At 35.4% G+C, this 22,469-nt stretch overlaps 3 protein-coding genes across 3 annotated transcripts; 1 reads left to right on the top strand and 2 right to left on the bottom strand.

Moving 5' to 3' along the window:
* Positions 1-1,406: 1,406 nt before the first annotated feature.
* Positions 1,407-3,896, bottom strand: LOC110782488 (60S ribosomal protein L24). Its single transcript, XM_021986662.2, has 5 exons — positions 3,763-3,896; positions 2,473-2,548; positions 2,271-2,372; positions 1,809-1,957; positions 1,407-1,721 (listed from the first exon to the last, which is right to left on the bottom strand). Exons 1-5 carry the CDS (start codon positions 3,771-3,773, stop codon positions 1,571-1,573), a joined length of 489 nt encoding a protein of 162 aa, XP_021842354.1. The 5' UTR covers positions 3,774-3,896; the 3' UTR covers positions 1,407-1,570.
* A 4,719-nt stretch (positions 3,897-8,615) lies between these two features.
* On the top strand, positions 8,616-15,909 carry LOC110782487 (protein phosphatase inhibitor 2). Its single transcript, XM_021986661.2, has 5 exons — positions 8,616-8,733; positions 10,353-10,421; positions 11,547-11,659; positions 12,161-12,349; positions 15,440-15,909. The coding sequence occupies exons 2-5, from the start codon at positions 10,417-10,419 to the stop codon at positions 15,691-15,693; spliced, it is 561 nt and encodes a 186-aa protein (XP_021842353.1). The 5' UTR covers positions 8,616-8,733; positions 10,353-10,416; the 3' UTR covers positions 15,694-15,909.
* A 1,438-nt stretch (positions 15,910-17,347) lies between these two features.
* LOC110782485 (uncharacterized) lies at positions 17,348-21,836 on the bottom strand. The gene is made up of 4 exons (XM_021986660.2): positions 21,533-21,836; positions 21,239-21,404; positions 19,439-19,603; positions 17,348-18,509 (listed from the first exon to the last, which is right to left on the bottom strand). The coding sequence occupies exons 1-4, from the start codon at positions 21,718-21,720 to the stop codon at positions 17,574-17,576; spliced, it is 1,455 nt and encodes a 484-aa protein (XP_021842352.1). The 5' UTR covers positions 21,721-21,836; the 3' UTR covers positions 17,348-17,573.
* Positions 21,837-22,469: the final 633 nt, after the last annotated feature.

Here is a 22,469-nt window from a genome sequence, read left to right as displayed (position 1 = left end):
AAGTGTACCATTTTGTCTTCTACTCCGTATATAGAAGAGTATAGGCTAATGATGCTTGTTTGATCTTAAAAACTTTCATTTCATGGATTTATACTAGCAATTTGACTTGAATTCGCTTTTACTGTGAGGCTGGAGGAGAAAATGGTGCTGTTGCTACTAGGTAGTGTCCTCCGCAATGTGGATGAAGGCTGTTTATCATCAGGGCTGCGTACTTACTACTTAAGATGGTTGTGGGCCAGGCCGGGATTCTTGTTGTGTGTCTAAGCGGATCCGGCTCGTACAAGCCCATTATGCATCGGGTCAGGTTGGAAAGTTTAAAATAGGGGATAGGCCTACCGGCCGTCGTATCTAGGCATACTTTTGCTAAATTTAGCGTGCTTGTCATGCCGGGTAAAGTTGTGTTGTGCCTTATCGTGCTTTTTCCAAAAAATAACTCGCTAAAGCGCTTCGGTCAGGAAGCTTCGCTTAAACTCAAAAGCTCGAAGAGCTCTCGACCCGAGCGAAATTGCGATGTGTCTCGGCCCGGCCATGACTTAATGCTCGTATCTGGCCGTGCTTGTTTCATGCCCATGGCGGGCCTTTCTTGTGTTCAGCCTCGGACCAGCCCACAAGTCCACAACCATCTTTAGATATTGGTGTAAGGAAAAATATTCGTGATTTGAAGGGAAAGGCCCTTTCAAGTGCCCAATGGCAGCTTGATGATGCCTCTGGGATGAGCAGCAGAAGCGATAGCAGTGTTCTGGCAGCAGAACAAGGTTATGGAAATGTAGTTCTTCCTCCGTCTCTTTTTGTTTTTTACATTTCTTTTTATATTATCACATAATGCATTAATATTCTATCAGAATTTGTGCCCAAATGATAGCAGTGTTCTGGCAGCAGAACAAGGTTATGGAAATGTAGTTCTTCCTCCGTCTCTTTTTGTTTTTTACATTTCTTTTTATATTATCACATAATGCATTAATATTCTATCAGAATTTGTGCCCAAATATTATTTTAACCAATTAAATCCATTGACATTAAATATTTCTCATTTTCCCAATGTTAGATTTTTAATAAAAGTGAAAACATTATAAATTAACGTAATTTTTCTTGATTAAATAAAAAAAGTAAAGTAATTTCAATGAAAATTAGTTAGTCATACGTGTAAAATACCAAACATAAAAAACAAAAAAAGACGGAGGGAGTACTTTATAAGAGTTGGTTGAGCAAATTTTTATAATGATATTTAAGCAGTGAAGCGTCTGGTTAGACTCAAGACAATATGACAATATTTGGAGTGTTATTAGCAAAGCCTTAATAAGAAAGAAAAGACTTTTAAGAAGAATAAAAGCCTCCAATCAACATCACACAAGTTGGTTATTTAGTAAGAGAAACTAATACATTCAAATAAAACATGCAAAATCATATAAGGAACACCGAAGGATATAAATCTTGCATAACCAACATAAATCTGGAAATACAAAGATATCTTTAGCAATAAAGAAACGTCTACTTCCAAACATTAAAACAGCCAAAATTGCACCGTCCTCAACTCAATACAACGCTAATACTAGGTAAGAAGACGAATTGCTTATCGCTTTCCACCTCCACCTCCGAGCTTGGGGCCTTTAGGACCGGCACCCTTGGATACTCCCTTGCCTGCGGCCTTCTGTGACTTGGTTACCTCGGCTTTCTTCGCCTTCTTTTCATCCTTAGTTTTCTTGATCCTTTCCTTAATTTCACTGCATCATAAATAAAATCATAGGTTATAACATGTTTTAAATAGATGTGTCCAAAACAGTATAGTAACAAAGGTAATGTAAACTAACCGAAGGGCGGCTTCTCTAGCAGCATCTCTAACTTCGGGCTTCTCGCTTCTCTTCTTCTGGATGACTTCCAAGGTAGCTCCAACAATAGACCTTGAGTATGGCTTCTTGGTGGCCCTTCTCCTCTTCTTCACGGCTTCAGCAGAAATGTCCTGATATGGAAACAAAAAAGTTAGAACATGATGAAATATATTTAGTGCAAAGAACTAAAGAATAGGCATTGTACTTTATGCAACCACTAGGGGTTGTTTGGTTGACATCTAAATATAAACACAAAAATGGAGGAAGTTGGAATTCATGGGAAGTTAAGAAAATTCCCATAAATTTAAGAAGGGGAATAATTTCCCTAGAATTACAACTTACTATAGGAATTGAATTGCCATGTCAACCAAACAAGTCCTACATCGCATCAAACAAAGAGAACAAGTTCAAAGAGACACAGGAAACAGGAGAACAAAATCTAACCTTCTTGTGTTGCTTTCGGTACACAGCAGTCCAGCAAAGCTTTGATGGCTTGAGACGGTTGTGGAAATACCTCTTACATTTTGAGTTAACAAAGAGGAATACCTACAATTGGCAACATCACATCACTAGTAAGTTCAACATGTTCTAGTAACAAGCCTGTCGGGTAGTATGAAAGTATAAAGAAAGTGAGAAATTGTGATACCTGAGAATCTCCACGAACGAATCTGATACCCCTACCTGGGTAGATCTTGGCGCCACTGAAACGGCAGAGTTCAGTCCTGCATTTCAAAGAGTGTACACCAGAATTAGTATAAAGAAAATAAGACTACTAATATTTTGACAAAATAAACATAAGATACAAACTTGGTAGAATCCAAGTAAATCAAATACAAATTGCATCCTAACATCAGCTAAAAGTTACAAATGACTGAGATTGGACACTTCATTGACACATTATACAGACAAAACACATTATACCCTAGTTCAACCAGTACATAAACTAGTTGAAGCAATCGACAAGCAAAGCAAATCACATTCCCTGATTGTATCATTCAAGCTAACCTAAGAATAACATATCATTTCAACATCAAATAACAAATTTGCTCAATCATGGCGAACAGAGTTTCCAATAGTTCAATCAGTAGATAAACAACTTGAAACAAAAGACAGGCAAAGGAAATCACATTCCCTGATGAATGTATCATTCAAGCTACTCTCAAGCTACTCTAGGGATAAGATATCATTCTCAACATTAAATACCAAACTAGCTCAATCATGGAGAACAGAGTTTCCAATGGCTCAATCATGGAGAAAAGAGTTTTCAATAGCTCAATCTACACACGAGTGGAGACAATAGACAAGCAACACAAATCCTGTTCACTAATTGTATCATTCAAGCCTCTCTAGGAATGAAATACTATTCTCAACATCAAATAACTAACTAGGTCGATTAAAAAACAGGTAAATCGATAAACAACACAAATCCCATTAACAAATTGCATAATTTCAAGCCACTCTAGGAATAAAATACCATTCTCAACATCAAATAACTAACTAGGTCAATTAAAAAACAGGTAAATCCATCAGTGTACCATTTTCATTCCCTTTTACAATGAGATGAGACAAACAGTTATACCTCTACCAGAAGGCCGAAACCATCACGCAAAATTACAAACAAACAAAAATAAACATGAGTCATTGCAATAAACCGATTATCATTTCAATAAACTCAGATTAACTTCCAGATTTTCCCAATAAAATAACAACATTTGCAGGTCAAAATATCATCTTCAACCACGAAATCAATTAAACGACAAGATGCGAAGCTGTAAATCAAATTCGGTGATGAAACTAGCAAATTATTAAACACGAATTCGCAGAAAATGAACATCGAATAACTGTAAATCAAAGATCGATTTACAAAGGAAACTCACGAATTTCATACAAAGAAACATGGATTAATTAGCGTAAAGAGTGTAGAGAGAGAAATTACTTGAGAACCATGGTGGTGGTGTTGCGGTTTCTGCTGCTGGGAAAATCGGCGCTCTGGTTACAAAACCCTAATGACAAAATATATGGTTTCTTTAGAAATGTTGGTTTTATGAAGAAGAAAAAAACCCTAACTATTTAATGGGCTTGTGAATTGGTACATGGTTCATGGGCTTTGGGCCAACATTATTAAATAAAACTTAATTTTGCTTTCGGCCCTTTCTTTTCCAAAGCTCCAACCCGGCAACCCAAGCTAAAATGAGAGAAAATCATACGGGCCGGGGCGGACTTTAACACGAAAAATCGTACCCAAACCCATAACTTTGGTGCGGCCATTTCGGGACAAAATAGTTTTTCCTGGCTTTTGAGGGTCGGGTTCGACTTTGGTCTAAAAATGTGTATTTGAGGTTGGCCAAACTCGTACTTTTTTGGGTGGGGCCAGTGGGTCGTGCTATTGATGATCAGGTCTATACAGATAATTCTATATTTATATGTCTAGATACTAGGTTTCTCTTCTAATTTAAAAACATGCACAAATAAAAATATTTAACTAGTGTGTGGCGCGAGCGATGCCCCTGTTGCTATTTGAATAATTAAAATTCAAATTTTATTTTAAGCTCAATATTTGTTTGACCAAAATACATGCAGTCCATAAAAAGTGAAAATATTCATTAAGTTTATCAATTACGCATGTACACTATGTCATTTATCATACGAGGAATTTTTCAATTACGGAGTAGATCATATTATAATACGTCTAGGTTGTGTTTGGAAACATGAAATTCATTTCAAATAACGGAATTGATATTTTGGAATTGGATTTTTGGAACTCAATTCATAATTTTGTGTTTGGAAAACATGAGAATTTTAAATCCAAAATTTGAAATAGAATTTTAATTGTATAAAAAAATTGGCATGTAAACTAATTATTTCATTATTAAAAAAAGCATACTACAAGCCAAAAAGTCAAGAACAATGACATTCAACACCAAACTATATATAGTCCAAAATGAATGAAATTTTTGGTAATTCAACAACTGCTAATTCATGGAATACCAATGATATATCATATTCAAGGAAATTGAGTTAAGTTAAATCTATTAAAAACGTGAAGTGGAATAATCTAAGAGGGGAAATGAAGCCCGAAAATGGTGATGAACAGGTTGCCCTACTAGATGTTGTTCTATTGAGTACATGTGTAGTTGCTCAATAGGCTTCTAGTAGGTTTCGTATTTTTCTATCAACTCTCTGTCATAAGTATTCCTCGTAATCATGAAGTATTAGTGAGGGACTGAGGGTGTGCACACAAGGGACATTCTGTCGTCCCGTTACTTAGTCATCATTTAAGGGTGACGCGCGACCCTTTCTTAGTAGGTGGTTACTTTGGGACTAGCCCCGGGCTACTAGCGTTCTCTTTTCCTCTCTTAAATAAAATATAAAATTGTTGTTCGTCGATTCATTAACGGATTTATTTAATTTGGTTTCTATGTTTTGTTTACGTTTAAATCTAAAAGTTTTTGAAAATAAAATTATTTATATTTACGGGATGGAGTCGTAATTACTCAGTTTTTATGATTTTTGGGAGTTTTTCTCTCTTTCTCTTTTCTTATGTATTTTGCAGGTTGAGTATTAGAAACGACTCGAGTGAGGGCGAACGTTAGAATAATCACTTAGTCGGACAACTTTTCAAGTTTATTATTTTTTCGTTGAACATTTTCTTAAGTTTAGTTATAATGACAGAACAACACAACCACAAACACACGAATGTAATATACTTCATTTCTCTTGATGGTTGTGCACAGAAGAAAGTACCCCCATATCACCTTAAAATTGAAATGTGGGAATAAATCACTACAAACAACACTATAACGTCGGCTTCATGACCCACACCCGAGTTTGGTTTAAATGTCAAACTCATATTGAAGTTAGAGTTCGTAGCCCAGATAAGTCGATAAAAAACCACCATGTAACCAACAACCACTGTTAAGCTGACTCCGAGTATGAAATGTTTGCTATGTAATACTCCCAAGGTTTGAACGGTATTTTTATCTATAGTGAAAGATTCGAATTTTGGAGATGTTACAATTAAATATAAGTAATAGCAAATAAATTTATACCAAAAACATATCATATCTTGTGGTAATCTTGACCATGTTTTCTACAATATATGTTTTGTATGGATCATAATTTACACTCAAAAGTTACAACAAGAGCTTTATCTAAACTCAAAATTATATTGATAAACTTTTACTAATATAGTAATATTATTCGTAAAATTAAAAATGACACATGATATATATTTATAACAAAAAAAAAATATTATATTTTGTGGTAACTTAGATCATAAAATCTACCACGCATAATTTAATATAGGTTTTAACCTATGCTAAATGCTAAATTTAACAATGATGATGAAATTTTATGGAATTTAACATACAAAATAAGTCATAACCCATATTCAAATTATATTTATAACATGTGTTTATAAAAATATATCAATGTATCTAACACGAGTTATAATTTTAAATCTTTAAAAAAACCAAATATTAGATTTTTTTTCCAGTTTTAGCCCCTACAAATTTAGAAAAATCAATAACTTTTATAATTTTTAAACTCTTATTTTTCTTAAACATAATATCTTTTCAATTTTCCCCCGAAAAAACTAAAAAAAATAATGTTTAAATGTATTTTACGCACACAATATAACACCATTACGTTGTTATTTTTAATTTGTTTCTCATGTTTTTTCAAACACTCATAAAAAAATACAAATAAATTTTATTTTATTAAAATATTTCATATTTATAGATTATTATTTACGAATAATTAATAGTACTTCATAAACAAATATAAGTCAATGTGTTATAAGCTAGTTCATTTAAAATAGTTCGATAATTTTTTTCATCATAAATTTTATGATTTTTCTAATTATAAAACAATTATGTACGTCGATGACACTCTTTCTTTCCGTTCGATGGAGTAGATCATGTTGTGTATGTTAAATAATACACCCCTAGAAGATACCAAAGGAATGAAGTAGATATTTCCAAATACAATATTGCGATCCTATGATAATTGGCTGACAGATTAGCTCGAATTGGAATAAATCTTTCTAGAATAATGTGAAGTCATTAATGAAAAATGTAAGACAATTTTGTGTGTTATTTAGGGAAAATTGTATAGAATAATTTTTATGTCATCTCGTCAAAATGATTAGAGTTAGTTTTGAATGTTTATGTTTAAAGTCATGAATATGTTTTTGAAATATGTTTTTGAAATATGTTTATTAGGCTGATCAATATGGAGATGGAAAAATCGACTTCATTGATTTCATCATATCCATCTTGAACCGGTGCAGGGTGGAAAGTGTTTCTCAGCTTTACAAGTCATTCAAATATTTTGACAAAGATAATAGCATGTAAATGACTTTGGATTCGTTTACTCTCATGTTGGCTTTGATGTTGTTGGCTTTGATGTTTTAAACAAATATTATGATTTCACAATTTTAATAACATAATTATCTACTGCAATATTTTTAACACTATGATTAATTGGTCAATATGAACCAATTATATTTTACCAAATTTAAAATTTTATTACGCCGTTATTTTTGTTTTGTATCTCATGTTTTTTCTAAACACACATAACATATACAAATAAATTTTATTTATGAATATACTTTAATAGTACTCCGTAAACAAATTTAAGTTCATTGTGCGTTGCAAGGGTGATAAGATATATTTTTTTATATTACAAAGATATCCATATGTAAAACATGAGAGTTTATATACCACTTGTCACATTTTTTAAACTTATTTTATCTATTCTTTTTAAAATAAAGATATCATTAAACTATTCTTATTTTTTTAATTTTAAAAGAACTATTCATAAATAATCTTTAGTCATCATATTTTGGAAATTTTGAATGTCAACTTGTCACATTTTTTAAATTGTGAATGTATATTAAAAATATTTCCTGAAAATTAAATTATAAAAACACTTAGTATTCATAATAATGGTGCCAGACGAAGAAGAAAGAGATGGGAACAAGAATGGTGCAACAATAGATTAATAATAAGTGTTTCAATATTGTCACCTGCTTGGATGTCGTACGTTTTTTTTTGTTGATTATTTATAACTTAGGTTTTTGATATCTGGGTCATTTCGTAGCCTTTGAATTTTCACTGGCAATTCATAAAAAGAAAGTATGCATAAGAAATTAATCTTCTCAAAACAAGTCATCAACCTCTCATCCACTATACACTCCTTATAAATGAATCGACTAACTACTGTTTTCGTTATATCTTACACAATCAACTCTATAAAAAAAAACATTTTTAAAGGTAATGTATGTTTTACTTTATGCACGTGTCTTAATCTTTTTCAATGGCCAAGCTTCAAACTCATAAATTTATTATGATTATTTAATAGCTGTTTATTTTAATTTGCTATTGACATTATATGTTACATTATCAACATCGTTCATTGTTCTCTCTAATTTTGTTAGATTAACTTAGTCATAAACTTAACATATTCTGGTTCTATTTATTTGTACATTAATTGTATGTCTATTAATGTAAGTTCTTATAAATAAAATTTACAAAATGCTCTCGTACAATGCACAGATCAAAATGCTAGTTGTAAAGTTAAAACAACCTATCGACACCATACAAAAACATTATCGTTTTTCAAAGTGACAATATTACGTCGAATAATAGTGAAATTATAGCTCAATTATAATCCTTAACAATAAAAACGCATAAAACATTAAAACTAGAATATAAAAAACCCAATACTCTGAATTGGGTCATGGGTCATAACTCATTAGGGGTGAATGGGTCAATTTTATTCATTCGGGTCAATTTTATCCAGTCGGGTCAACATTGAAAATCTAGAAGGGGTCGTGGTTGAAAGCAAATGTAGAAAATCACAAAAACAGCATCGTTCTTTCTTTTTCTCAGTCCTGAAGATTCAGGTAACAATTTTTTTTTTTCAGTTCTTAATTTATTTATTTATTCATTTATTCATTTAATTTGATTCTGTTCATAAGTTAATTAATTGGGCGTATTGTGTACTTCTATATTTTAAGATTTATGAGAAAAACGGCATCGATCGAGCTGTAAAAATTACTCAATATATTGTTTGCAACAGTTGTTATCGGGATCGGTTGGTTTCTGGGAATATTTGTTGTTTTGATGCTTTATATGATTCTATGTTCATTTTTTTCCGTGAGTCAGATTCTAGGTTTCGTTGCTTTTTGCTGGTAATTTGATATTTAGGTTAAAACTGACTAAAAAATTCGCTATTTTGTTGTAGAAATATGACATAGATGTTGTATTGATAGATATTAAACTTACCAATTTATTGGGTTTTTGGGGATTGAGCTTGGATGCTGCTGGTGTGTTGAATTTGGTTTCATGTACTTGAAGAGCTTGTGTGTCAATGGCTAAAAGCTATGCTTTGTTTCCAATTTTGGTGTTTTTTTTTTCTATTTATCTGGGGTAGAATTTGTTGTTGATTTCATTAGCAGTCCAAAGTTAAAAATTTGATTATTGATATTTGGCTATTTGCACTCATACAATCCACCTTAATGCTCTTTTCAAAGTTGGTGTGGATAGTGGCTTTTGAGAATGGGAATTTGGGACTAAGTTTTATGTGCATGATGTACTGCTGTAGCTTGTAGGCTGTTTCTATTAGTTAAGGAGTATTGTCACTTTGGGGGTTTCTTGAGCTAATGTGTTTTCGTGGACTTACAAAGATAGAAATGGAGGTTCCTGGGGAAAAGAAAATTTGAAACTGGCTTCATTATCTGTTTTCGATACATATAAACCATATGGTTCCCTTAATTCCTTGTCCTATCATCCTACATTTGTTGAGGGGTGGGGTGGGTGGGTGGTGGAGGTGCTGGTAAGATGGTTGTTGATGTTAGGTCTTGACTCTTGAGGCTATCATAAGGGTCATCTTCTCTATTACCTAGACTCTTTATGTTACCTCAAATACCCGTGACTGATCATCGACACTCGGACATGGGTATGACATTTGGACACTTCATTTAGACCAAAATCATGCAGTTTTTTCACAAAATACTCGTGTTGGACACGTATCCCTGTCCAATATGGATATCCGAGTCCAAGTAACATAGGTCATCTTGATGTTTATTTCTATTTACAAGACTTTGGATGTTGTCCCCATCCACCATCGTCCTGTATAGCTGCATTGTGTTACACATTTGCACTCTCTGGGTTAGTATAGTGGTCCGTGTAAACCGATACTTCTTTATGAATTTCTACACTTGAACCCTTTCTATTTTCAATCTCTTTCAGAATATCCGACTTTATGGTGCAGGTTTGTAGAGGTCTTAAGTTAGCGGTTTATTTGCTGGGGTTTGTGTGGCTGGTTCCATTATATATTGTCTTAGATGTAAACCCTTATCTGTCATCATCATACACGATATAATTACGACCTGTTTGAGATGCTTTGTCTACCATTTGTGTTGAATAAATGAAATAAATATATATGTAGTTTTTCCTGTATTCATCTTCAACCCGTACGCTATGTTTGTTTCTATAATAACTAGATATCTATGTCCTGCAGAGGAAGTTAGCTGCTGGCCTGCTTTGCGTCGCTCACATTTCAAGAAGATTACTTCTGTGGAATAATGAAGTATGTCTCTTCAACTCTTTCTTCTTTCTTTCTTTCTTTCTTTCTTTCAGATTAGGTAGTGTCCTTATTGATTAATAGCAGTTCAATGTTAAGAGCAGATCCTTGTTCATACTTAAAATATGAAATAGTTATACTGATTTATCTCTTTTCTTGGTTCAATAAATGGATAGTGTATATTGATTTTGTGGCATTTGTACAGTATGTTAGCATCATTTAGTTTTGTCTGTCCAGGGCCTACTTTATATAGTACTCTGCAGGTGAAAGGATTGAGGGAAAATGTAGCCTTATATAGGTTATTGGAAGTTTTTGGATCCATCCTTTGCATATTTGCTTTCATAAATATCTAACATCTTGTAATTCCTGTTGTCCCGTGGCACGGCCTACTTCCTGTAGTTCTAATTGCTATGCAGAAAAGGTTGGGAATTTAAGAGGGATTTTTTCTTTCTTATTTTACGTATTTGTATATTTGGGAAGGGATTGGAGGCCCAATTCCTCTTGACCTGTTGACAAGAGTCCTCAATCTAGAGAATAACAGAGGACAAGTATCTAATGTGCTCCCTTGTGGTACTTCTGTCATGATATTTGTTCCCATGCACTACTATAATTCACATCATTGTTGTGCTTCTTATTTTACCTGATTCCATGGTAAGTGAAGGTGAACGGATGATTTTTTTAGAAACAAATTCAATTTAGAGAAAAGAACAGGCAACTAAATGAACACAAACTTCCTTGTTGTGTTGCTGTCTGTCATTCTCTCTATTCCTATGGGTGTACTTTGCTACAATTCACAACATTGCTGAGAGTCTTGAAAGCCTTGAGACTTTAAAGTGAGGGCTGGTTTCATATGATTTCATGGTAGTTGGTGTAAAGGGTAGGGAATGAAAAAATAGACAATATGAGAAAGACAGATGAAATGGGTCTTCAAACACAAAATAGAACCACGGATAACTGCTCTATTCACTATGTTGATTTAAATAAAATAAGCTATCTGTTTTTCCTGTGGGTCGTTTTGTTGCTGCGTTTACAATATATTTCTTTGGCCTGGTTTACAATGTAATGGTGATTTAGCGATTAAATTTTTTTAATGCAGAAACCTAATTCAAGTGTATGTAAAAATATTTTCAGAGGACGTGTAAGGTGGGATGAAACTAACTTGGGGGACATCGAGAAAAATAAGCCGGTAAGGCAAAAGATCACTGAGCCAAAGACGCCATATCACCCTATGATTGAAGATGATGGTAAGATAACCTTTATTTTAACTAGTTTATTTCAATTAATTACTTCATATTTTGGGTGCTCACTTTTGGAGCTATATAACATCTTGTATTGAGTCAGGATTTAAGGCACTTTGTACACTTGGGCTGCTTACAATGAAAGTAGAATAGGAAGAGTAATACCTCTAGGTATGAGACTAATAGCTAACCTATAATTTTGGCATCTAAGTACCACTCAATGTACACATGATACATGCCATGTATATGCATTTTACCGAATTTACAGTGTAACAACTGCATCTTCACTTTTATCAAATGTTTTCTCATTCAAATGAGTTCTCAACAGTATTCTCTTACACCACATTAGTTTTTTGCAACTGTGTGAGCTTACCATTAAAGATTTATTTTTGCTTACATGTTTTTGTTTCATATTGTCCCTTTGGAAGGATTTGGGGAGACCTTTGCTGAAATGTGTCGAATATCTTTATCTTGCTAGATTCTTAAATAGTTATGTATTTTTTATAGGTTCTCTGTCTCCAATACGTAGTGCCTTTGATGAGTGTATTGATGAAGCTGAACATGCCAAAGCTATACGCCATGCTTTGAACGATGTTGCCAAAGATGTTGCGTCTTCTAGTGGCAAAAAGTCTCCTCGATCTGGTGGCTGGACCTCGTCAGAGGATGAAAGAGATGTTATGGAGCAGGATGATGAAGGTATTGTGTTTGGTTCATTCCTCACCCCCATTATTAGTCTGCTGAATTTGTTAGTTATCATGTGTGTTCACCATTTTGTTTCCCAGTAATTACTTTACTAGAGGTAATGATCAAACATTTTGCTTCTTCATGCCTTGCTCTATCCAGTACTATATAGGCCCAATATGGGATCATTATAGTTGTGACTTGTGAGTTTGTTTGTAAAAAAAGTCTACATGAACCTGTTTGTATAGTTAGTAACAAAAAGTCTACATGCACATGTATGTGTAGTTAGTTTGTTGCTACTTTTACTAGTCTTAGTTACCAGAAATAAGATTCGGCTAGAACAAGCACAAAGCACATTTTTTTTCTTTTTGATTAGGAAAGATTACTCAGGCGGACAACATGAAATCATCCGAAAGGATGATACAAGACTTCGAGACTACAAAAGATCAAAGAGTACAATGAAACACAAACCCCAACCTCACCCTAACCCCAACCCCAGTTACAACTTACAAGTAAACTTGGTGAATGTCTACAAAGGAGGATGATTAACCGAGAATTAGAAGTTAAACTCTATAATCTCTCAATCCCAAATACGGAGTACTACTCGTACTACCACTTACCTATTCTAAAGCTTTTCGCCTTATAGCAAATGAGCACTTGATTTTTGGTGTACTACTTTCAACACAAGCTGTGTGTAATTGCAATGAATGTTGTCCATGGACAAGGAATTTCATACTGTCATTGACTCATTGTCCTTGAGATTTGGAGCAGGGATCCGGACCAGTGTAGACTTTTCCTCCCCTCATTTTCGATTGAAGCTGGAAATAACATTTGGGGAAATTTTATCTTTTTTGTTCCGGGGGTGGGGGAGGGTAAATGGTAATCATACTATTCTTTTATGCTTGAAAGGTCGTAAGCTACTAAGCCGTTTAGGCTCTTTTCTCCCAGAATTGAGCCAACCTGTGAAAAGAGGAAAGAACAAAAGATCAAGCCCGAGTTCATTGACCGCGGCTTCCTCAAAGAGTAACCAGTAGTGAAAAAGCATGTCCAGCACTAGAGGTAGTCCTAAAGGGTGTAGGATAAATGGTAATCATACTATTCCTTTATGCGTGTAAGCCGTTTAGGCTCTTTTCTCCCAGAATTGAGCCAACCTGTGAAGAGAGAGGAAAGAACAAAAGATCAGGCCCGAGTTCATTGACTGCGGCTTCCTCAAAGAGTAACCAGCAGTGAAAGAGGCATGTCCCAGCACTAGGGGTAGTCCTAGGATATTAAGAGGGGTTTGGTTCGCACGGGGTAAAGGGAATGGAATCAACAAAGGGGAAGAAAGAGAATGGTAATAAATCCCTTTGATTTAAAATGGTGTTTGGTTATCATTTTCAAAAGAAACCCCAGATTCCTAAAATGAAAGAGGAACAACAACCATCATTGTTGCTTCACCCCAACCCCAACAGTGGTGAATTGGTGATATTCATATTGACGCAGGATTCAAAGGAGAAATATGGGAGGAACTTAAGAAAATATGGAAAATTGCAGGGCCTTCCGTATTTTGTCGTTTCACCATGTTTTCTCTTACTATCATCACTCATTCTTTTGCCGGCCATTTGAGTGACCTTGATCTTGCTGTTTTCTGCATTTCTACTACCTTTCGCATCGCCATACTACCATCTCACATCTTTCTTTCTCTCACCATTATACGGAGAGGCATAAACAAAAAGTTAGCGGCCGCGAACAGGAGGCAGACGACGATTAAAGCCGTAATAGACCCAATTAATACGGCGGCGACCGCGCAGATCCTGTTGTCAGGAAAGAGAACAGAGTTCGGCGGAGGAAGAGGAGGAGGACCGGAGGTGCGGTGGTCTGGCGGTGGACGGCAGAGATGGTGGTGGTCTGGTGGTGGTCTGGCGGTAGAGGCAGAGATGTTGATGGTTTGGTTGTGGGTTGAAGATCTAGGGTTAGAGGTGGGAGAGAGGGGGTGGGGAAGTGAAGGGGAAAGGAAATGGAAAAGTCTGGGGGGGGGGGGGTGGGGAATCAGTGTAGAGGGTTTTGGGGTCAACTCAAACTTTAAAAAGGGTAAAGGCAATGGCACAAGAGACCTAACAAACAATAACCAAGGGAATGGAATCAAACGAACGCACCCTTACAGTATTTCATTCTAATATAAGACAGTAACACACTTGTGAAATGCATCCCAGGTAAGATTTTTTGAATTTTTTTTGTGAAGTTAAAAGGTGTGATTGTAGAAATGAATTGACATCTTGAACTAGATTTTCCTGGCATACATTTGGTATGAGCCCTGAGCATTGCAGGGCTTGTGATCAGGCCTTGCACAAGTTTTCCTCTTCCACAATAGGGGTGGTCATTACTCATTAGTTTCATTTATTAGTTTGCGCCTGAAACCGGGATCTGATTGCCCTCTGTGAAAGATGTTTTTGTCAACACAACTTCACGAAATTGTGGCCAACCCCACGGAAATTCCTATCAACTCCTTTATACCCGTTGTGTCAGGCAAGTTCTTTACAAACAGAACAGAATTCCATTGTTTCAAAATTCTGTTCTTGATCATGCCAAATCCTTTTAAGGAGATTCAGATGGTAGTTTACAGTAGTCAGTAGATGTTTTATGTACAAGAAGCTTGAGAAAATTGGTAATGCTTTTTATTCTTTTGGGCTGTTTTGTTTAGGAATGCCCAAGTATGTTTATTACTAGGTTCGTTTTCCCCTTTGGGTTTGGCGTTGGTTGTGTTGTTTAGCTTATGTTGGATTTAGTGCTCAAATTAGTGTATTAGTGGTCCTTCGTTTTAGGAACATGAATATTATTAGTGGGCATGAATATTATTAGGGGGCAGTAATGGGTTAGTGGGTTATTCCACATTCTAGCAACGTAGTATGTTTTATGAGCCTACGAAAGGTCTTTTGATGTAACTTAATTAATTGGATTGAATGAAATAGTAGTATAATTTTGCTATATTCTTTCCTCCTCTCTTGTTTCTGTTAAAATTTCAACAGCTTATAATAGTTTTTTGATTATTAATGAAAAGTAAATATTTTGTTTAAAAAGAAAAAAAGAGTTCCATTGTTTCTGAATTTTATTTTCCATGACTGTCAGATTCTGATTTGGAGAGGAGTATGAGTTTCAAAGAGCTCAGACGCGCCCATTACGACGAGTTTCTGAAAGTGAAGGAGCTTCGACGCAAGGGTTCTTTCTTGGAGGAAGAATATGATGAGAATGGAAACCACATCAAGAATATTAATAATAATGACTGTTCATCATCATTAAGTCCTGCAGTAAAAGCCATTGATATACATCAAGGCAACCCAGATGAAACTGCAACTCATCCCCCATCAACAAATGGAGTTTAGAAAAAAAGCTGCAAAAATCAGTCAAGTTGATGATGCAGTTTTTGGAGTTTGGTTGAATGTAATGGTGTTGTATATAGAGATCACCTGATTTAGTAGCCTACCACATTTGTAGGATTTATGCTGCTTAATAGAGGATGATTTCCTTAATGTTGAAGTAATCTTCATTTGGTTCTTACTTTGTTTTAACTTTTAATGGTAAATGACTGCATTATTGGATCTTTTAAATATTACAAAGTCGAAAATGGCTGTAATTTCACTTTCTAAAGTTAGTAAGGTTTCCAAAACTGAGAACTTTCCTCATGAATAACATATGTCGCTACGTAGTCTGTATGTTTATACAAGTATTGCTTATATGTACCAAGTTTATACCAACATAAGTTGGCGGAGTTGGTGACAATAAGGAGGAAACCCGTTATATCGAACTTTGTTGTACATGATTCTGCCCATTTGGTGGAATGGAGTTTTGATGTCAATGAAGTTCAAATAATATTTGCATTTGCGTACTCCTCTTTCTTTTTCCTCTAAACTAAAAAGAATACGAGCCAAAAGCTTTGCTTTAGCGACTACGTTTCTTTCTTAACTCTTGAATTTGAAGGGGAGGCCCTGAAGAAAAGACTATGTATAGGGTTCAACATCTTCTTTTTAGGTTGTGAACAGCGCCATAGCGTCCACTCCAGATCATTTATCGGGAGATAGAGGAAATGTGTCTCAGGTACATCAATGGTTGAGCTTGAGCCCCATCAACTACAAATGCTTTGTAGTGACTCAAGCTTGACCTTCATAGCTGGACTGGCTAACCTGTGATAGGTGGTGGTTCAGTGGAATCATTCTTACCTAATAATGAGTGGCAGAAGATGACTACGAGTCTGTTTTTATCGACTTAAATATGTGAGTTTAGAACTCTACATCATTTATCAAAACTTTAGATGAGAGGACAATATCCCCAAGTCTCATACTTCAGTTGACACTAATTGTTGTGTTCTAAGCACCCGATTACGCGATTCTTGTATTATGCAACATTGCAACCCTAATAGGTGCAACTGTATTGATTGAGTCGAACTATAAAAAACAACAAAATGTCTTGTGCGCACAAGGTGTACAATAAATTTATTGTGCACCAAGATGACTTTAACCCTTTTTTTTGTAACTTTAACCTAGTTTTGATTGACTTTTATATTAGTAAAAAAATTTGATAGATAAATATTTTAAAGGGTTAAATGATTAATTTTCTACATTATTAGTTATTTTGAAGAAATAAGTTATACTAAAATGAAAAAATTTATCACTCAAAAATAAATAACTTTTACCTATATATGCTTAACTTTTAATCATTTTGAGTTAACTTTTACTCCGGTGTACAATATTTAGTGTACAACCATTGTAAATAAGAATTTGTGAAAAAACAAATCATTTTTACAACAACAAATCATATAGCTATATGTTTCTTGTCCAAAAAGAAGAAGCTACTCCCTCTGTCCCTTAATACTCGCACCATTTTGACTTTTTGCACTATTCACATAATTCATTTTGACCTTATTTTATTTATAGTATATGAAAACAAATATTAGTATATAATATATTGTTGGCTTCATCTTAATACATATTTTCAAAATATTAATATTTTATAAGTTTTTATAATATGTAATTAAAGATATTAGTGGTCAAAGAAGTGCATTGGCAAGCGTGTCCAGTCAAAACGGTGCGAGTATTAAGGGACGGAGGGAGTATATGTTATCGCCTCTGGTTTCCCACTTAATTTACATGGATCCTATAAATCTCAAAAAACAAATATCCAACTGAACATTGAGAACCACCTCATTCAAGGATTAAACGATAAACATTGTTATCATGAAGAACAACATGCAACCCACCTTCATCTATCACCTTCGAAAAGCATTACCCTCATCAGCTGATGACCTTCCCTGAAGAAAATGTGAACGACGACGAACACTTTCCTCGATCGTCGAACTCCCTCCTTTCTCAGCACCGTACACACTCTTCTGAACAGAATCGAGGAACGACTTCCCCCCTCGGGAATTCCCCGCTTGGCTAGCTTCACGTGCATCATTCTCATCCGCCTTCTTCAACCTTTTCCATCGTTGCTCTTCGTGAGTCTCAGCATCCATTTGCATCTCTCTCAACCTAGCCGCCCGTTCTTCTTCCGAGAGTTGTGGGGCCCTACCTCGCCGCCTGTGTGACTCCTGCCTAGGTGGCAAAGCCGTATGCTTTGATTCGTGATAATCCTGCCTAGGTGGCAAACCAGTATGCTTTGATTCGTGATAATCCTGCATAGGTGGCAAACCATGCTTTGATTCATGATAATCCTGCCTAGGTGGCAAACCAGTATGCTTTGATTCATACTCGGAATGTTTTGAATTCTCGTATCCTCTCTGAATTCGATCACTGTCTTTATTTCTGTCTGATTTTTGCTTTCCATCATAGTTTCTGTGTGAATGTTTATGATGTCTGGTTCTGTCTCTGGAGTCGTCCTCGTCAGAATCTGAATGTTCTTTCTTCTTGTTCTTCGTCTTTCTTCTCCTTTCTCTCTCTTCATCACTTTCCGTGTCTGAGTGATGTTCTTTCCTTTTTTGCTTCACCTTCCTTCTTCTTTCTCTCTCTTCATGACTATCACTTTCTGATTCTGAGTGATGTTCTTTCCTTTGTTGCTTCACCTTCCTTCTTCTTTCTCTCTCTTCGTGACTATCACTTTCAGATTCTGAGTGATGCTTGGACGAGGAAGAGTGCTTTTTATGTTTTGATTTCACCTTTTGGTGTTTCCCATCATGAGACTCATCGTGTTTTTTCTTTGATTCGACCTGAAAGGGGAAGGTTTTCTGTGTTAGAAAGTCGCTAATATTTTCACAAAAACAAAACCATACGAAGTAATAAATCAAGTAATTGAAGTCTTTCCATTTAAAAGTAACAAAGAGATGATGATTAACATAATATAGTAATTAGCAAGAATCCGTTGTCGGGGATCAAGATGGCCGTAGAAGACCGAGAGAAAACACGCCCAATGTAATCCTCGCTATGGCAGCTAATCAATCAACTTAGCTGATTCTCACTGTCAGGCATTCTGTTTTACTTGCAAAAGATGATAAATTTGAATTTTGCAAATGCAGTAGAGAAATTCTATGTAACATGTAATGCTAGAAAGAAACGATTCATCAAATCAAAGCAATAACACCCAATGTGATCCGGATGCATGCCTTCGTTGCATCTTAATTGACTACTGGCTGTCTGGCTAACGAATTTGGACTCATATTGATATAAGTATATAACAATTTACTCTTAGGCTCCGTTTGGTTTGATGTAAAAGGTTTTCAGTGTAAATTGATTTTCCATGCAAAACATTTTCCAAGGGAAAACATAATTCCAAACTAATTGTCCTTTGTTTGGTCCCTTAAAAGAAAATGAGAGAAGATGGTGAAGTTTGAGGGGAAGAAGGGAGAGGAGGTAAGGAGGAAAGGTTTCAAATGGAAAATGTTTTCCATCCCTTGCCAAACCAAATAACGTAAAATGGTTGAAAAGGGGAAAATTGTTTTCCATGAAAACGTTTTACACCCTACCAAACGGAGCCTTAGATCCAACAGTACATGCAAACAAACTCGGTTATGTATATTGTATATTGGCCAATACATGAACAGTAGTCTGCAGGCTGGCAGGCTAACAAACAAATAGACTCAAATGTACATGACTGTAAGATTTTAGAAAGAAAGATTGCTAATACAGAGGAAAAACTTACTGATTTACGAATCATAGCCATCTTTACTGGATTGTTCTTTATTCGAGCCATAGCTTCTTGCTCTCTTTGCCGAATCATCAGCAGTGGATCTGAATGGAGTTTCCTCCAAGCGTCATTGGCAGATTGTGGTTTCTCTTCAAACAAAGCTCCAGGGACAGCTGGTTGCTGCAATTTTGAAAATCAAATGTGTAAAACTTCAACCAGAAACTACAGCAGATAAAAGAACGAGTTAAATTGAAGGCAGCCAGCTCAATGTTAATGAACTACTTCGTAGTAATTAGTATCCACGACAATAACCAGGATCCACAAGTTGAAACAACCATGGCAAGGAGTCAAAGCATCTGATATGCTGCTGCAACTAGAACAAACTTTCAGCATAATGTCAACCAAAATATTTGTATGCATAAAGCACGGAATAGGACAAGACAATGCAAAAGCAAAATTTACATCAAGAAAAGAAGAAAATTGACCCATTTGGTTGAACATATACACTTTACAAGCGATGGAACAACCTATAATGAGACTGCTTCTATTCTAGGACTCACACTCACCTCTATGAACACTTTGGGTACTTCCAAACCAGATGGAGAACAGAATTGTGGAATGCAACAGAATCACCAAATTCCAAACATATCTCGTAATCATAAAATGGAAAATGTTCGCAAGAAAGCACAAGATATATTTCCAAGAGAACGGCAGCTATTATAAAATGTAAAATAAAGGCAAACTACTGCAACCTTGTTCTAGGTTTTAGAGCACCATTAGGGACACAATCCTTCCTTCTGCAAATTTTCAAGCAGATGCTTCTTCCCAGGACTCTAGGATAATCACTCCAATCAAAGGACTCGTGAAAAATCCAAAATTAAGCTGTATAATAAGGCATCTGATGGTTCCGTTCATTCCCACAGCGGCATCAGCATAGATGATGTGCTACCACAAGTAAGAAGCAGGAACACTCCAATTATGAGAAATTACCATCTCATCTTTTTCGATTTTTTCCTACACAAAACCTTACCCCTCAGAACAGCCTACCATGTTCAACTGACACACATCAACTAACTTCATAACATCACAAAAAGATACAACAATTACATGAGAATACGAGTTACTGCATTTTTTTTTCCAGGAATATATGTACTACAAATAGCAAGCTCTTGTTGCATGCCTTATACTCTAGCAGCCGATAAAAGTCTTGCACTCTTACAGCCATTCAATATATAATTATCTCTTCAAAGTTGCACAAATTCAGAAAGACTCTTCTACATTCAACAGAATAACTTCTTATTGTATCATCAATTCAAACTGGTCTTCTAACTACTAAAATGATCAAACCACTATAATTAACACTATTTTCACGAGGAGACTCATAAACACACTAAGAAGCAGCATAAATCATGTAGTTGTCTAACTTATTTCCCTAGAATGAGGCTTCAATCTTTCTCAACTTTATACTAACGCGATCAAACCATAAAAATAAGCTCAATTTTGGCCATTAACTTTCTCCAAATACCTAAATTCTTCTCAACTCCAAAGATCCAAAATACTTCCTGGGTAAATAAATTCCGTGTCTACAGCAAGGCCATACAGAAGCATCCAATCTAGCTATAGCTTTCTATACAATGCACAGAAAATAAACAAGTGATTACCAATCAACACAAACCCTTTTATGCAAATGTTTGGTTTAATTAAATTATAGTACATTCGAAGTGAAATCATACAATAGAGTGACAAACACACAAAAATCCCAAAATTCACCAAATATAAAACTAATCAAGCCACAATTAAGTTACAAGAGCTCACCGCTTCCGACGATGGAGCCGGTGCTGAAGCCAATACCGGTGCCGATGCCGATGCCGATGCAGAATTATCAGCACTAGGGAAACTCCCAAGTGCTTGAAACCCATCAGAACTGGGTTTTCCAACAGCTAATCCGGAATCATACAGAAATTCCAATCTTTCTTGCCTCCTACAACAACAATCAAATTGATAGATTAGCCAATTAAGAACCCTAACCCTAAATTGGCTACACAAACACAAACATCTAACAATCGTGATAATGAAAATTGGAAATGAGTAAAAGAGGAGATTAATTACGGGGTGAGGCCAGCTTGCTCTTGAAGAACACGAAACTCATCACGCTCTCTCTCCTCGATAATCTGCTTCCGAAGCTCCTCCAATTTGCGTTGTTCGGCTTCGTTTTTCTGTTCGGCTTTCCAGACGTTCTCGATGTTTCGAAGGCTTCCAGTATGCCATCCTTTCTTGTTCAGAAACTTCAACGCCATTGTTGCTGCTCTGGTTCGGGAGGAAGGAGGAGGAGAATTGGGGAATGTGGTCTAATGAGAGAGACTGTAATTTTGACTTTTTCAGAACTTTGGTTTAAAGGTTTATGATTAGAAATAGAGTTTATGATTACAAAGATGAACCGACTTTCTTAATTAGGCTCCCTAATTACTAGCCACTTCACCACTTGGCAGTTGGCACTAGGGATATCTGCTCGAAACCGACCCGATCCGTAGAAAATACGATTTGAATTCAAGAAAAGAGAAATTATCGATTTCGAGTTTGAAGAGGATTGAAGTTGGAATCTTTACTAATTTCAACTGGATCGACCCAATTCGAGTTTTTGACTTATAAGTGTAGGTGGATGATTTCAATTCAGACAGTGATGGAACTTTTTAAAAAAAAAAAGGAAATATAGTGATGAAACTTATGAGTAATTATTCGTGAAATTTTAGCATTTCTTAAACATTTTGAGAATTGTAGCTAGAGAAGTTAATAAGGCGGCTCATGTCGATACTTGAAAAATGATACACGAGTTGTAGTGAGAGGGTGTCCATTAGAAGTAGAACCTTTATTGACATTTGATCGTGTTGAAATGAATAAAAGCTTGTAACTTTCGAGTTTCCTAAAGTAATTAACCCAAAAATAAATGGAGACCTGCTCATGTCGATAATTGAAAATGATACACGAGTTTTAGTGGGATGGTGTCCATTAGAAGTAGAACATGTATTCACATATTATTGTGTTGAAA

This window comes from Spinacia oleracea, chromosome 3 (assembly GCF_020520425.1).
Source record: "Spinacia oleracea cultivar Varoflay chromosome 3, BTI_SOV_V1, whole genome shotgun sequence".
Classification (NCBI taxonomy): domain Eukaryota; kingdom Viridiplantae; phylum Streptophyta; class Magnoliopsida; order Caryophyllales; family Amaranthaceae; genus Spinacia; species Spinacia oleracea.
This window is presented reverse-complemented; position numbering and strand designations above follow the sequence as displayed.